At 46.1% G+C, this 15,093-nt stretch overlaps 1 protein-coding gene and 1 pseudogene across 6 annotated transcripts in view; both read left to right on the forward strand.

Moving 5' to 3' along the window:
• The window catches only part of F8 (coagulation factor VIII), a 162,876-nt gene extending 155,528 nt beyond the window's left edge, over positions 1-7,348 (forward strand). For all 5 annotated transcript variants that reach the window (XM_084870984.1, XM_084870986.1, XM_084870987.1 and 2 more), the window contains exons 24-27: positions 525-669; positions 1,300-1,448; positions 2,787-2,963; positions 6,943-7,348. In XM_084870984.1, coding sequence (XP_084727110.1) covers positions 525-669; positions 1,300-1,448; positions 2,787-2,963; positions 6,943-7,098 — 627 coding nt within the window. In that variant the 3' untranslated portion in view covers positions 7,099-7,348. The remainder of the gene's footprint in view (positions 1-524; positions 670-1,299; positions 1,449-2,786; positions 2,964-6,942) is intronic.
• A 6,034-nt stretch (positions 7,349-13,382) lies between these two features.
• On the forward strand, positions 13,383-14,806 carry LOC311615721 (small ribosomal subunit protein uS5-like; annotated as a pseudogene). Its single transcript has 2 exons — positions 13,383-14,126; positions 14,559-14,806. The product of its transcript is annotated as a small ribosomal subunit protein uS5-like (transcript).
• The last annotated feature ends 287 nt before the right edge of the window (positions 14,807-15,093 follow it).

The following is a 15,093-nucleotide window of genomic DNA, read 5'->3' on the forward strand; positions in this document are numbered from 1 at the left end:
TGTACATATTTTAACATCAGAGTATTTTTTAAATTTATCGGGTTGGCATTGGTTAGAGCCCACATCCTTGGTAGACCGTTGAGACCAGTGTGGTAAGCTGCCCATTCCCAGTCCTCTTTCCTAGCTGACTCTGCCCTAAGCTAGTGCCTCACCAATTTTATGTTCTGATTCAGTAGAATAAGGCCCAAGATAGGACATTTCTAATTGCTCCCAAGTGACGCTGATGCTACTGGTCTGTGACCCACACTGGATTAGCAAAGCCCCAGATGGCTTCCTCAACATTGGTGAACTTTGTATGGGCCCCCAAAATAGACTACTCTACCTGCCCAGACCCCATTTCCCTTATTCCATTCCTCTTCCTGGTATTTTTCTCCTCCTTGTACTCTGTCCTAACCTCTGTCTAGCCAAACTGGTTTTGACGGTTGGATGTTTTTGAGAAATGCACAAAGGAAAATATGATTGGGAGGAACTGCTTTTTGCTCTGTCTTCACTGTCCATGTACCTGTGCTAATCCCTCTCGACAGGTCTTCTTTGGCAATGTGGATTCATCTGGAATAAAACACAACATGTTTAACCCTCCAATTATCGCTCGGTACATCCGTTTGCACCCAACCCACTACAGCATCCGCAGCACTCTCCGCATGGAATTGATGGGCTGTGATTTAAACAGTAAGTGCCACGTCATCCCGTATCCTTCCATCTCCCAACCATGAATAGAATAATTAATAGTCCTAGTTTTCCAGAGGCTGCGGGTTTTCTCAGCACATAGAACTATTTTTTTTTTTTTGAGTTTTTTTATTTTATTTTATTTTATTTTCAAAATGATTTTTTTTATAGCACATAGAACTATTAATGCTAAAACCAGCAGAGTCCTGGGCAAACCCAGGACTTGGTCATTCTTTTTAAAAAAAATATGTATTTTTGCCAAAACTGGTTTGGCTCAATGGATAGAGTGTCGGCCTGCGGACTGAAAGGTCCCGGGTTCAATTCCGGTCAAGGGCATGTGCCTTGGTTGCGGGCACATCCCCAGTGGGGGGTGTGCAAGAGGCAGCTGATCGATGATTCTCTCTCATCGATGTTTCTAGCTCTCTATCCCTCTCTCTTCCTCTCTGTAAAAAATCAATAAAATATATATTTTTTTAAATATGTATTTTTATTGATTTCAGAGAGGAAGGGAGAGGGAGAGAGAAACATCAATGATGAGAGAGAATCATCGATCACGGTTTGCCGACCACGGGGCTAGTGGCACCAGGGCTGCATCTTGTCCTTGTGGTTACATTCTCCTCTCGTTTCTTTGAGGCTGCAGCATTCCGCTCGGCATGGAAAACAAAGCCATAGCAGACGCACAGATCACCGCCTCCTCCTACTTAGACAATATGTTTGCCACCTGGTCCCCCTCACAAGCCCGGCTTCACCTGCAGGGGAGGACGAATGCCTGGAGACCCCGGGTAAGAGGCAACCATGTCCTATTCACCTGAGGCAGAGTGGGAAGTAGCAGTTGGGAAAGAATGAAGAAAGCCCTTGACTATTTCTGCAGAGGGATTTATGTCACCTGCTTGTTCTGCAAGAGCGTCAAGGAAGGTTGACTGGGGGAAAAGCCACAGATATGTAGCGGTGCCGTGTGATTCCACACAGCATTCATCGGCGGAAATGATCCCTAACTGGAAACGGAATCTCTCGATGCAGTACCAGGCTAATATGCGTCATAGAATGTTAGCTGCAGTGCAGTTTTGCAGAAAGAAATATCAATAATTAGCTTTCTGTGCAGATGTCTCAGCGTCTCAAAGAAAAGGGTCACAGTCCGGTAACAGTTCATTGGGCACAGTTCTTTTCCAGAACCACTCAGTCTGTGAGTTTTCAACCCCTGAATAGCTTTTTAGGATGAATGGAGTTGTTTTTTGTGTTGTTTTTTTTTTAAAATATATTTTATTCATTTTTCACAGAGATGAAGAGAGAGGGATAGAGAGTTAGAAACATTGATGAGAAAGAATCATCCATCAGCTGCCTCTTGCACACTCCCTACTGGGGATGTGCCCGCAACCAAGGTGCATGCCCTTGGCCGGAATCGAACCCAGGACCTTTCAGTCCGCAGGCTGACACTCTATCCACTGAGCCAAACCGGTCCCAGCAGGATGAATGGAGTTAATGGCATCTGCTCCTTCAGGGGCTTAATATTTTCATTTTAAATGTATTTTTATTTATTTCAGAGGGGAATGGAGAGGGAGAGAGAAAGAAAGAGAGAGAGAGAGAGAGAGAGAGAGAGAGAGAGAGAGAGAGAGAGAGAAACCTCAACGATGAAAGAAAGCCATTGATTGGCTGCCTCTTGCAAGCCCCCTACTGAGGATCAAGCACACAACCCAAGCCTTTGCCCTGACGAATGGGAATTGAACCGTGACCTCCTGGTTCATAGGTCGGTGCTCAACCGCTGAGCAACACCAGCCAGGCTGGGGGCTTAGTGAAAAAGAAGATAAAAGACACATAGAGATGAATTATACATCTCTAAACTTTGCTAAACTTTTAATCATGTCCAGTCTTATATGGCTCCTATATTCATTCATCAAACATTTATTAAGTATCTATTCAATAGCTGACCCTGGGGATACTGAAATGAATCATGAAGAATGATAGCCCTCAAGTTACTTAGGAGTCTAAACAGGGGGACTGACAAAGAGACAGTTAAAATGCAGAGCGTAAGTGCTGTGACATGGTTAAGAAGAAGGAACTGGGGCATTTCTGGGAGCAAATCCTGACCAATGGGAAACTAGTCTAACTAGATTATTCCTCAGGTGAATAGTCCAGAAGAGTGGCTGCAAGTGGACTTCCGGAAGACGATGAGAGTCACAGGAATAACCACCCAGGGGGTGAAATCTCTCCTTACCAGCATGTATGTGAAGGAGTTTCTCATCTCCAGCAGCCAAGATGGCCATACCTGGACTCGGTGTCTTCAGAATGGCAAAGTCAGGGTATGCTGCTCTCTTGGAGCTTGACATTTCAGAACACAACAAGGTTGATAGAGGATCCAACTTTCAGGATAAACTTGACTGAGTATCTGTAGTGACAGGACACCAGGAAAAGCATTTGGGGAGGACACAGTGGCTCCACGCAAGGATGTATAATCCCCAGAAAAGGGCAGAGTAGAGCCCAAAGTTGATTTTCCTCAGGGATTTTCATGTCATCCAGGATTGCGGCAAGAATCAGAGGGGTAAAGAACGACAGGTATTTCCCAAATCACATGTGTCAAACACAAGGCCCGCGGGCCAAATCCAGCCCGCCAGGCCTTGCAATGTGGCCCGCACTGCGCTGTCATCACTGCACTCCGCTGTCAGTTTATGACATTGTCAGGTTATGACTGTTCAGTAAACCATTCGGCCTGCGATTTAGGCTGGATTTTAGATTTTGGCCCCTTCTCTGATTGAGTTCGACACCCCTATCCCAAATGCTCATCGGTGTCTGCATCCCTTATCAGCAACTTCGATTCCCATGCCTCATTGACCTTGAACTTTAGTGACCCAGACAGTCTTCCTTTTTTTTATATATATATATTTTTTATTGATTTTGTATAGAGAGGAAGGGAGAGAGATAGAGAGTTAGAAACATCAATGAGAGTCATCGATCAGCTGCCTCTTGCACACCCCCTACTGGGGATATGCCCGCAACCAAGGTACATGCCCTTGACCGGAATCGAACCCGGGACCTTTCAGTCCCCAAGCCGACGCTCTATCCATTGAGCCAAACTGGTTTTGGCTGGAACATTTTTTTCTAGGAACTTCCCTGTCACCCTGCTCATCCTTCAAAAGTCTCAGATAAATATCATCTCCTTCAAGAATTCCCTGATCTCTCTAAGCTGAATGAAAGACTTAGAGTATAGGTAATATACACTGAGTGACCAGGTTATTATGATCTCTGAACACATAATCATCTGGCCACTTAGTGTAGACTGACCACAGAGTTGGGATTTTAAAATAAGGTTTTTCCATGTGTAAAAACTGCATTGTGGGTAGTTAGAAAGAAGCAGAGGACTTACAGCCAGAGGCTGGGGACCACTATCTCCTGGTCCCTTGCTATATCAAGATTTGCAAGCTGCCAAAACCGGTTTGGCTCAGTGGATAGAGCGTCAGCCTGCGGACTGAAAGGTCCCAGATTCGATTCCGGCCAAGGGCATGTACCATGGTTGCGGGCACATCCCCAGTAGGAGGTGTGCAGGAGGCAGCTGATGGATGATTCTCTCTCATCAGTGTTTCTAACTTTCTATCCCTCTTTCTTCCTCTCTGTAAAAAATCAATAAAATATATATTAAAAAAAAAGAAAGAAAAAAAAAGATTTGCAAGCTTTTCCCTATACATAAGTATACTGAGTGGCCAGATGGTTATGCGTTCAGAGATCATCATAATCTGGCCACTCAGTGTATATTCTGGAGGATATTCTGGATGAACTTGGAAAACATTATGCCAAGTTAAATAGGCCAGCCATAAAAGGGCAAATATTGTATGATTCCACGTACACGAGTAGTAGTCAGGATTCTCCAGAGAAACAGAAGCAATAGGATGTGCATGTGTGTGCATGGGTGCATGGGAGTGTATGTATAAAGAGATTTATTATAAGGAATTGGCCCACGTGATTCTGGAGGCTGACAAGTCCCCGGATCTACAGGTGAATCCGGAAGCTGGACACCCAGGAGAGCTAATGGTATAGTTCCCATTCAAGTCTGTAAAATCACTTCTGAAAGGAATATCACACCCTGAGTGATAAAACTGCTAGATCGGAGCATTGGCTTGTGGATAACTTAAAGGAAAGAGATTGAAAGTATGTGGGACTAGAGGCGGCAGATTTTAGAAGGCATTTCTTCCTGGTGTATGGGGATACATATCTTGCAGGCTTTGTGATGAGCAGAAAGAATTCAGACGGTGAAAATTAAGTGTCCTGGAAAAGTAAAAACAAATCACAAGAAACAACCTGGAAACTGGCCTATTAAAGAAATAGATTGCACTTCACTTTATCAACAGTAGGGGGTACTCATGGACTAAGAAACCTAATAGGTCGCCCAAACCTTTTATAAAACCACCTCTTGATAGGACAAGGAAAAATAAGGAATTTCTCAATGAACAGAAAATGGCAGATGAGGTAAAGGGTATTACTGTTTGTTCTTGCTTTCTCATTCCCTCCTTCCTTGAAAACTCCATTGACTTTGAGCTTGGCAATAGTATTCATTTTGACTAATGGAATGTCAAATTGACACCACTTCCAAACAGAAGCCTTAAATGTGATTGTGTGTTTGACTCATCTTGTGCCTCTGCCTTCCGCCATAAGATAAAGATGTGGAAGAAATGACAAAATTAGGGAATCAATATGCAACTATCAGCATACTATTTAATGCTTGCAGGGAACTTTAATGGATGCCAAAACCATTAGTTAAAAGCCTGATGGGGAACAGAATATTTACATCGTCTCACAGACTGTTGGCTAGGAAAGGGTGACAGCTACCTCTATGACAGACAGATCTGGTGGGTATCACTTTAACCAAGTGATCAAACTTCATGTCAATAATGGGACAAACTGCCGGGACCAGTTTGGCTCAGTGGATAGAGCGTCGGCCTATTGACTGAAAGGTCCCAGGTTCGATTCTGGTCAAGGGCATGTACCTTGGTTGTGGGCACATCCCCAGTAGGGGGTGTGCAAGAGGCAGCTGGTCGATGTTTCTCTTTCATCGACGTTTCTAACTCTCTGTCCCTCTCAATTCCTCTCTGTGTAAAATCAATAAAATATATTAAAAAAATAATAATAATGGGACAAACTGGTATCATGTGTCCCCTGATGCAGTGTACTGGCCAAGGATACATCACCTACTTAGTATTCTCACTGAAAATGTTTAACCAAAACCTAATAATGAGAAAACAGTCACACAAGTTTAGAATGTAGGACATTTACAGCACAATGGTGCTGGACTTTTTGAAAAATGCCAATGTCCCGCCCTAGCTGGTTTGGCTCAGTGGATAGAGCGTTGGCCTGAGGACTGAAGGGTCCCGGGTTCGATGCTGGTCAAGGGCACATGCCTGGGTTGTGGGCTCAATCCCCAGTAGTGGGCGTGCAGGAGGCAGACAATCAATGATTCTCTCTCATCATTGATGTTGCCATCTCTCTCTCCCTCTCCCTTCCTCTCTGAAACCAATAAAAATATAGTTTTTAAAAACGCAAATGCCCCAAATTTCCAAAGTAAATTTTCCAAATCCAAACAAACAAACAAACAATGTCAATGTCATGAAGGTAAAAACAAACAAACGAGTTTGTTCTAGATTAAAGAACATTCAAAGAGATATGATAAATAAATGAAATGTGAGCTCTTTTATTAAATTCTGGATCGGAAAACTATATGAAGATATCATTGTGATATCAATATTACATTTGTTAGGAATAATAATGTTATCCTGTGGTTATGTAGAAGAATGACCTTAGTTTTATTTGGTATATATATTTTTATTGCTTTCAGAGAGGAAGGGAGAGGGAGAGAGAGATAGAAACATCAGTGATGAGAGAGAATCATTGATTGGCTGCCTCCTGCACGCCCCCTACTAGGGATTGAGCCTGCAACCTGGGCATGTGCCCTGACCAGGAATCGAACTGTCATCTCCTGGTTTGTAGGTCAACACTTGACCACTGAGCCACACCGGCTGGGCAAGAGATAGTATTTAAACCAAGACCCAAAGATAAAAATGGAGTAACAGGAGGGATAAGAGCATTCTCAGCACTGGGAACCACATACACAAAGGCTCTCATGATAAAAGGAGTTGGCACTGTCCAGGCACTAAGACAAAAGCCTGCACAGCAGTAAGCAGAGTGCCCTTAATTCTTGACGTCACACCCACTTCTCCTGGCCATGTTGGGAAAACATAATTTTTTTTTTTTTTCCTGCCGGACAACAAATAAATGCTGCCATTCCTCTTCCAGGTTTTTCAGGGAAATCAAGACTCCCTCACACCCGTGGTGAACTCGCTAGAACCACCGCTCCTGACGCGCTACCTGAGAATTCACCCCCGGAGCTGGGTGAACCACATTGCCCTGAGGCTGGAGATTCTGGGCTGCGAAGCACAGCAGCTGTCCTGAGCAGGACAAGAAGTACAGTATGAGTCCGGCCGGTGTGGGTCAGTGGTTGAGCATCGACCTAGGAACCAGAAGGTCACAGTTCGATTCCCAGTCAGGGCACACGCCCGGGTTAAAGGCTCGGTCCCCCAGTGGGGGGCGTGCAGGAGGTAGCTGATCCTTGATTCTTTCCCATCATTGGTGTTTCTCTCTCTCTTTCCCTCTCCCTTCCTCTCTGAAATCAATAAAAACATATTTGAAAAACAGAAAAAAAGTATGAGAACTTTGGCATTTTCAAGGGACTGCTTCTGAGACCTTCATAAATTCTCCTGATCCAATAAAACCACTCTAACATAGAATTCCCGTCATAAAATGTAGTAAAATACAATCGTTTATATAGTATACAATCATAGGGTTGTCTTAAATGCCCCTCCCACCGCCATTAGCATGTCACCACTAGCCTCCCAGTTTGGCCTGGACTGTCCCTTTGCCTCTCCCTCCTGGGCCCAGAGCGGTCCCTAACTCCAGTCCAACATGCCTCTCGGACTTGCCTTCTACCGTGAGCCTGGCCTCTGGTTTACTTTTTGCCCTGCGCTGCCCTTGGGACTATCATTTTTCTGTGTATCGAAAGGATACAGCCCAGACGTTGTGGCTCAGTGCTTGAGTGTCGACCTGTGGACCAGGAGGTCACGGTTCGATTCCCAGTCAGGGCACATGCCCGGGTTGCAGGCTCGATCCCCAGTATGAGGTGTGCAGGAGGCTGCTGATCCATGATTCTCATCATTGTTGTTTCTATCTCCCTCTCCCTTCCTCTCTGAAATCAATAAACATGTATGTTTATTGATTTCAGAGAGGAAGGGAGAGGGAGAGATGGAGACATCAGTGATGAGAGAGAACCATGGATCAGCGGCCTCCTGCACACCCCATACTAGCCTGCAACCCGGGCATGTGCCCTTGGCCAGAATTGAACCTGGGACCCTTCAGTCCACAGGCCGATGCTCTATCCACTGAGCCATACCAGCTAGGGCTAAATATATATATAAATAAATGCAGTCTAAGCAGACACTTCCCTGAAGCTTCCCAAAGCACTTGTCATTAAGCCTGCATTTTAGAGGAGTGTTGCATACTACTTAATTCTTAAGTATTTCTGCAGCTGTTGAAAGATTGGTCCGTCTTTCCGTGTAGTCAGGCAGAAAGATATATCTGAGGAAACCCATCTGGAAAGCATTCTCCTCCGGACAAATGGGGCCTCTCCCACAGCCACCACTTCCTCCTCGCTGTAGAAAAACAATGTGTCTCAACTTGGCCGAGAAAGGCCTGATGTAAGCATTTCAGATTAGGCTCCGAACATTGAAAGTAAAACTCTCACTTTTTGATTATCCTGGCCAAACATGGAGCAACACATATCTGGGGATTTGATCATCACAACCTCGGAGTTAAAAGGCAAGGCATTTTGACATCCTGCAAAATGGAGATAAGAACGGCTCCATTCAAGTCTGGTTTTGCCTCCTTAAAAATAGATATACTTGTCTTATGTAGCCATCTTGGGGCACTGCTAGTGACATGTTCTAGCCCAGCCAGCAGGGCTCAGTGATTGAGGGTTGACCTATGAACCAGGAGGTCACAGTTCAATTCCAGTCAAGGGTACATGCCTGGGTTGTGGGCTCCATCAATAAACAATTATATATCTACTAGGGGCCTAGTGCATGAATTTGTGCACTGGTGAGGGGTTCCCTCGGCCTGGCCTGCGGAGATTGGGCTGAAACTGGCTCTCTGACATCCCCTAAGTGGTCCTGGGGGCAATTCTTGAGTGTCACACCCTGGAATCTGGCTCCCTCCTCTCTGGTTCTCAGTACATCACTTGAGAACCGCAACTGCCAAGTCACCGCAGCTCAGCAGCTCCTGTGTTGAGTGTCTGCCCCCTGGTGGTCAGTGCACATCATAGCTACCAGTCGATTGGTCGCTTAAACTTTTATATATATATAGATAGTGGCCTGGTGCACGAAATTTGTACACCTTAAAAGGGGAACCCAGAGTCAAGTCACCGCCCACCCACATGCACCTCAAAATTGCATGAGATCCAGACCCGGCCAGTTCCACCCTTGTCAAGCCCCACCAGGCAGAGGGCAGCCTCAGGCTCCTGTCAAGCCCTGCTGAGTGGGGAGCACGGCCTGAGGTCCCCTGTCAAACCTAGACAGGAAGGGGGGCTCAGCCTTAGGTCCCCTGGCCCAGTGCCGGGGGGTGGGGGGGCACGGCCTCTGTCAAGCCCCTGAGGTCCCCCGGCCTGGCTCTGGGACAGGGGAGCAGCCTGAGGTCCCTTAGTCCAGGACCAGAATGGGAAGCACACCTTGAGGTCCCCCATCAAGCGCCCACCAGGCGGGGGTGTGGCCTCATGTCCCCTGGCCTGGCACCAGGGCGGAGGCAAGGCCTGATGTCCCCTGTCAAGCCCCACGGGGGTGGAGAAGGGTGTAGCCTAAGGTCCCTGCTGATTGCTTGTTAAGACTCCATAAGGGCCGAAACCGGTTTGGCTCAGTGGTGTCCCACTGAAAGGTCCCAGGTTCGATTCCCGTCAAGGGCATGTACCTTGGTTGCGGGCACATCCCCAGTAGGGGGTGTGCAGGAGGCAGCTGATCGATGTTTCTCTCTCATCAATGTTTCTAACTCTCTATCCCTTTCCCTTCCTCTCTGTAAAAAATCAATAAAAAAAAATTTTTTTTGAAGACTCCTTAAAGGAACTTCGCCTCAGCTGTGGGTGCAGCCATCTTTGTGACGGAGTGATGGTCAATTAGCATATTCCCTCTTTATTAGATGGGATATATAATGTTCTTTTTTATTGATTCACAGAGGAAGGGAGAGGGAGAGAGAGATAGAAACAACAATGATGAGAGAATCATTGATTGGCTGCCTCTTGCACCCCTTCCCCCCATCAGGGATTGAATCTGCAATCAAGGGATGAGCCCTTGACCAGAATCTAACCTGGGACCCTTCAGTCCACAGGTAGATGCTCTATCCACTGAGCTAAATCAGCTAGGGCTAAAACTAGTGTTCTTTTTTTACCTTTTTTTTATTATTATTAATCTTTTTTTTTTTTTTTAGTATTTTCTTTCTTTATTATTATTTTTTTTTATTGATTATGGTCTCACATAATTGTCCTTATCCCCCATTCCCATCCCAAACCCCTCCCTACATAAGTCCCCACCCCCCTGTTGTCCATGGCCACTGGCTAGGCCCATACGCATGCACACAATAAAACTAGTGTTCTTAAACTGTGGCTCATAGATGGGATTCAAGAGGCCCCAAATCCTGTGGATTAGGGACATTTATGTATGAATGCATATGTGTGTTTTCTGATAAGAGTGTCCAAAGACTTAATAAGATTTTTAAGGGTATATGGCTTTAACCTGTTAACCAGTGGAACCTATAAATACGTCAAACATAAACACTATCAGGAACGGGTAGGACATATGAATACGTCCTTGAAATATATGTTGCGCCCTGAGAGGGACGGTGTATATTTTTTGTAATCTTTTTTTTAAAATATATTTTATTGATTTTTTACAGAGAGGAAGGGAGAGAGATAGAGAGCTAGAAACATCGATGAGAGAAACATCGACCAGCTGCCTCTTGCACACCCCCTACCGGGGATGTGCCCACAACCAATGTACATGCCCTTGATAGGAATCGAACCTGGGACCTTTCAGTCCACAGACCGACGCTCTACCACTGAGCCAAACCGGCTTCAGCTGTAATCTTTATAATTGTTTGTAAAATTTATAATTTTTTAATTCGATGTTTGCATTTTTTGTTGGTATTCTTTTCAATTTGTTTGTAATTTTGTATTTTCCTTTGTGCTTTATATATAAACGAAAAAATATATATTTCATTTATTTTAATTAAGTATAGATAAAAAAATAATAATCTAAAATTACGTCCACTGGGTGTGACGTACTGACACGTCCTAGTGAAAGAGTATGCGCCCATTGTACGTTGCGTAATTAAAAAGGGAACTCCCAGGTTAACAGGTTAAAAATATCAGAAAGATGTAGAAATAAAGCTAATTAGTCTTAATTCTAATCAACAAAAAATATTATAGGTTAGGATCACTAATCCTATCTAATAAACGGGGGATATGCTAATTGACCATCACTCCATCACAAAGATGGCTGCATCCACAGCTGAGGCCAAATTCCCATAAAGAACTTTAATGAGCAATCAGCTGGGACCTAAGACTATGCCCTCACTTACCCCCCAGGGGGCTTGACAGGGGACCTCAAGCTGTGGCCCCACCCCCACCCCTACACCAGAGCAGGGGACCTGAGGCTGTGCCCCCCTGCCTAGCTGGGCTTAACTGGGGACCTCAAGGTGCACCCCCAAGTGCTGGTCTGGGGAACTCAGGCCGTGCCCCCAACCAGGTGGAGCTTTACGGGGAACTCAGGCCATGCCCCCAACCCAGCAACAGGCCTGGGAACCTCAGACTGCACCCCCTGCTGGGCGGGGCTTGATGGGAGACCTCAGGCCATGTCCCCCACCCCAGCACTGGGCCAGGGGACCTGAGGATACACCCCCCTGCCTGGCTGAGCTTCACAGGGGACCTCAGGCAGTGCCCCCCACCCAGCGGGGCTTGACAGGGGACCTCAAGGTGCACCCCAGTGCTGGGTTGGGGGAACTCAGGCTGTGCCCCCCATCCAGTGGGCTTGATGGGGGACTTGAGGTTGCGCCCCTCTCCTGGTGCTGGGCTGGGGATCTGAGGCTGTAACCCCTTCCTGACAGAGCTTGATGGAGGACCTCAAGCCATGCCCCCCACCTAGCAGGGCTTGACAGGGGACCTGAGGCCATGTCCCCACCTTGATGGAGGACCTGAAGCTGCACCCCCCCCACCCAGTGCTGGAGCAGGGAACCTGAAGCTGCACACCCCGCCTGGCAGAGCTTGATGAGGAACTCAGACCATGCGCCCCACCCAGCAGGGCTTGACAGGGGATCTCAGGCTGTGTCTCCCACCTGGTGGGGCTTGATGGGGGACCTCAAGGCACACACCCCACCCTGGTATGGGCTGGGGGACTTCATGCTACGCCCCCATCCTGGTGCTGAGCCAGGGGACCTTAGGCTACACCCCCTGCCCAGCAGAGCTTGACAAGGGTGGGACTGGCTGGGTCTGGATCTATCCCAATGGAAGCACCCGGGTCTGGATCTCACGTGATTTTGAGGTGCATGTGGGGAGGGGGACTTGACTCTGGGTCCTGTGGTGAGCCCCAGACTCTGACAGGAGGAAGGTTTTCATATACATTTTACTAATCTTCTTTCATCTCTGACACTTCTATTATAGAGAAAGGGCAAATAGCAATATTAAATTATTTCCTCTAATTAATCCCCTTTTAATGTGCATGAATTTTGTGCACCGGGTCACTAGAATAAGAATAAACTCTGTGTTTTGTGTACTCACAACTATAAACTTCCCTTTGCCCCACCCTGCACAATCACAGTCCACAGCTGATCAAAGTGCAAATGGTTTATGGTCCTATAAGATTCTCTTAAGGTTAAAGGTTAATTTACAGGAATCAATAACTTGTTTTGCTTTATAGCCTGGTAGAGAAGTTAACCCCAAAGGTGATATGGTTTTATTTCTGTAAAAGGTTAAACACTCATGTCTAATTTATTAGTTTTTTTTACGTGTTCCAAAGGGAAATGCTACAGAGTATTTCATCGATTCACAGTAAGAGTTTTGTTAGAGGATATTCAGGGAGCTTTGTGTCACAAAGTGCATTATAAAAGGCAATCACTACTCAAGCTATCTTTGACTAAATCTGAAATAGTGTAATTTAATAATCTGGTTTTGGCATTATTTTCCCATTGTCTATATATACATCTCTATTTCTCAAATGTTATTGGAACTAGCTTTTTTTGTCTTACTGCAGATTTCCTAAACAGTTAAATAACCATTGACACATATAAACAAATGGCCTTTGAGAGTTGTGTTTTACACTTGAAATAAAAGTGTAAATGATGATATTTTTAAAAAGAGAGGCACTGCCCAGTCAGTGTGGCTCAGTGGTTGAGCATCAAACTATGAACCAGGAGGTCAGGGCACATGCCCAGGTTGCGGGCTCGATCCCCAATGTGGGGCGTGCAGGAGGCAGCCAATCAATGATTCTCTCATCATCGATGTTTCTATCTCTATCTCCCTCACCCTTCCTCTCTGAAATCAATAAACACATATTTTAAAAAATACATAAATGACTGAGTTAGAAAACCGTATTAAATTGAACTCACAATAAGAAGTGATATAACCAGCTTCTTTTCCGACGAAATACCAAATGGCGAATGACTCCAGTGCTGCGGGAGGGCCCGGAGGCCCCGGGGACCCCCGGAATAGGAGGTTGTGGCGGCTTCCGAGGAGGATTTGGCAGCGGCATCTGCGGACTGGGTAGTGGCTGGGGTTGGGGCAGGGGCCAAGGCCATGGAGCTCGTGGAGGCAAGGCTGAGGACAAGGAGTGGATCCCTGTCACCAAGCTGGGCCGCCTGGTCAAGGACATGAAGATAAATCCCTAGAGGAAATCTATCTATTCTCCTTGCCCATCAAGGAATCTGAGATCATTGACTTCTTCTTGGGGGCATCCCTCAAGGATGAGGTATTAAAGATCATGCCTGTGCAAAAGCAGACCCGTGCTGGCCAGAGGACCCGGTTCAAGGCATTTGTCGCCATCAGGGACTACAATGGACCTGTTGGTTTGGGTGTTAAGTGCTCAAAGGAAGTAGCCACTGCCATCCGCGGAGCCATCATCCTGGCCAAGCTCTCTATTGTGCCCCTGTGGCGAGGCTACCTGGGGAAACAAGATCAGCAAGCCCTACACAGTTCCTTGCACGGTGACTGGCCGTTCCTTGCAGGGTGACTGGCCACTGTGGCTCTGTACTGGTGCGTCTCCTCCCTGCCCCCAGGTGTTCGGGCATTGTCTCGGCCCCCATGCCTAAGAAGTTGCTGATGATGGCTGGTATTGATGACTGCTACACCTCGGCCAGGGGATGCACTGCCATCCTGGGCAACTTCTCCAAGGCAAGTGAATGAGCACTGGAGCCCAGACCAAATTAAAATTTAGGGAGCCTTTATTAGCCTGCCGGCCTGCCAGTCAGCCAACCGGCGACTGCTCTGCCTTTCTCCACGCAGGGAGCCCAGAGAGCAGCAGCGACCCTTTGTGTAGGACTGCTTTTAAGCCCATTAACCACATTCTGTTCTTGCAGAGCAAGCAACCCAAGACAAAACAGTTTTTCCCAGGCAACGTCATAGTTGTGCCATTGACGACCATGTTATTCACAGGGTCATCCTGTTCTTCAGAAAGCTGACAGTGATCTGTGAAAGAAGGCCTACATGCTGGGAAGGGGCCATGAGACCTTATCTCAAGGCCAGGCCTGGTGTCAGCACTGACAACTCTATCTGGGGCATAGTCACGGCTTCTCTGGAAGCATGCTCAAAAATTCCCACTCGCTAACAGCCACCTTTGATGCCACCTCTAAGACCTAAACTATCTCACCCCGGATCTTTGAAAGAGACTGCTTTCACCAAGTTTATCAGGAATTCACTGACCATCTTATGGTCAGTGACCGACCATAAGACCGACACCAGAGTTTCTGTGCAGAGGACCCAGGCTCCAGCTGTGGCCACCACATAATTTTATACAAGAAAAATAAAGTGATGACTTAAGCCTGCTTAAAAAAAAGAAGTGATATAACCAAAATAAAATTTTAAAAATTAGAAATGAAGCATTGATCCAGCAGAGCTTATATAGAGGGAGACTGAGAGAGCAATGGGGAATTTCTGTCCAACTGGTATAGTTTCAGTTATGCCACATGAATATGTACTAGAGATCTGCCATACATCCTAGTTTCTATAGGTAATAAGGTATTGTGCCCTTCAAAATTTGTTAAAAAGATAGATCTCATGTTAAGTGTTCTTACCATGATAAGAAATTGAAAGTCCTGAAGGAAAGATCAAAATGAATGTGGACAAATAAAACAATATAAAATTTT

The sequence above is a fragment of the Pipistrellus hanaki genome (assembly GCF_964339955.1).
Source record: "Pipistrellus hanaki genome assembly, chromosome: X".
In the NCBI taxonomy this organism is placed as follows: domain Eukaryota; kingdom Metazoa; phylum Chordata; class Mammalia; order Chiroptera; family Vespertilionidae; genus Pipistrellus; species Pipistrellus hanaki.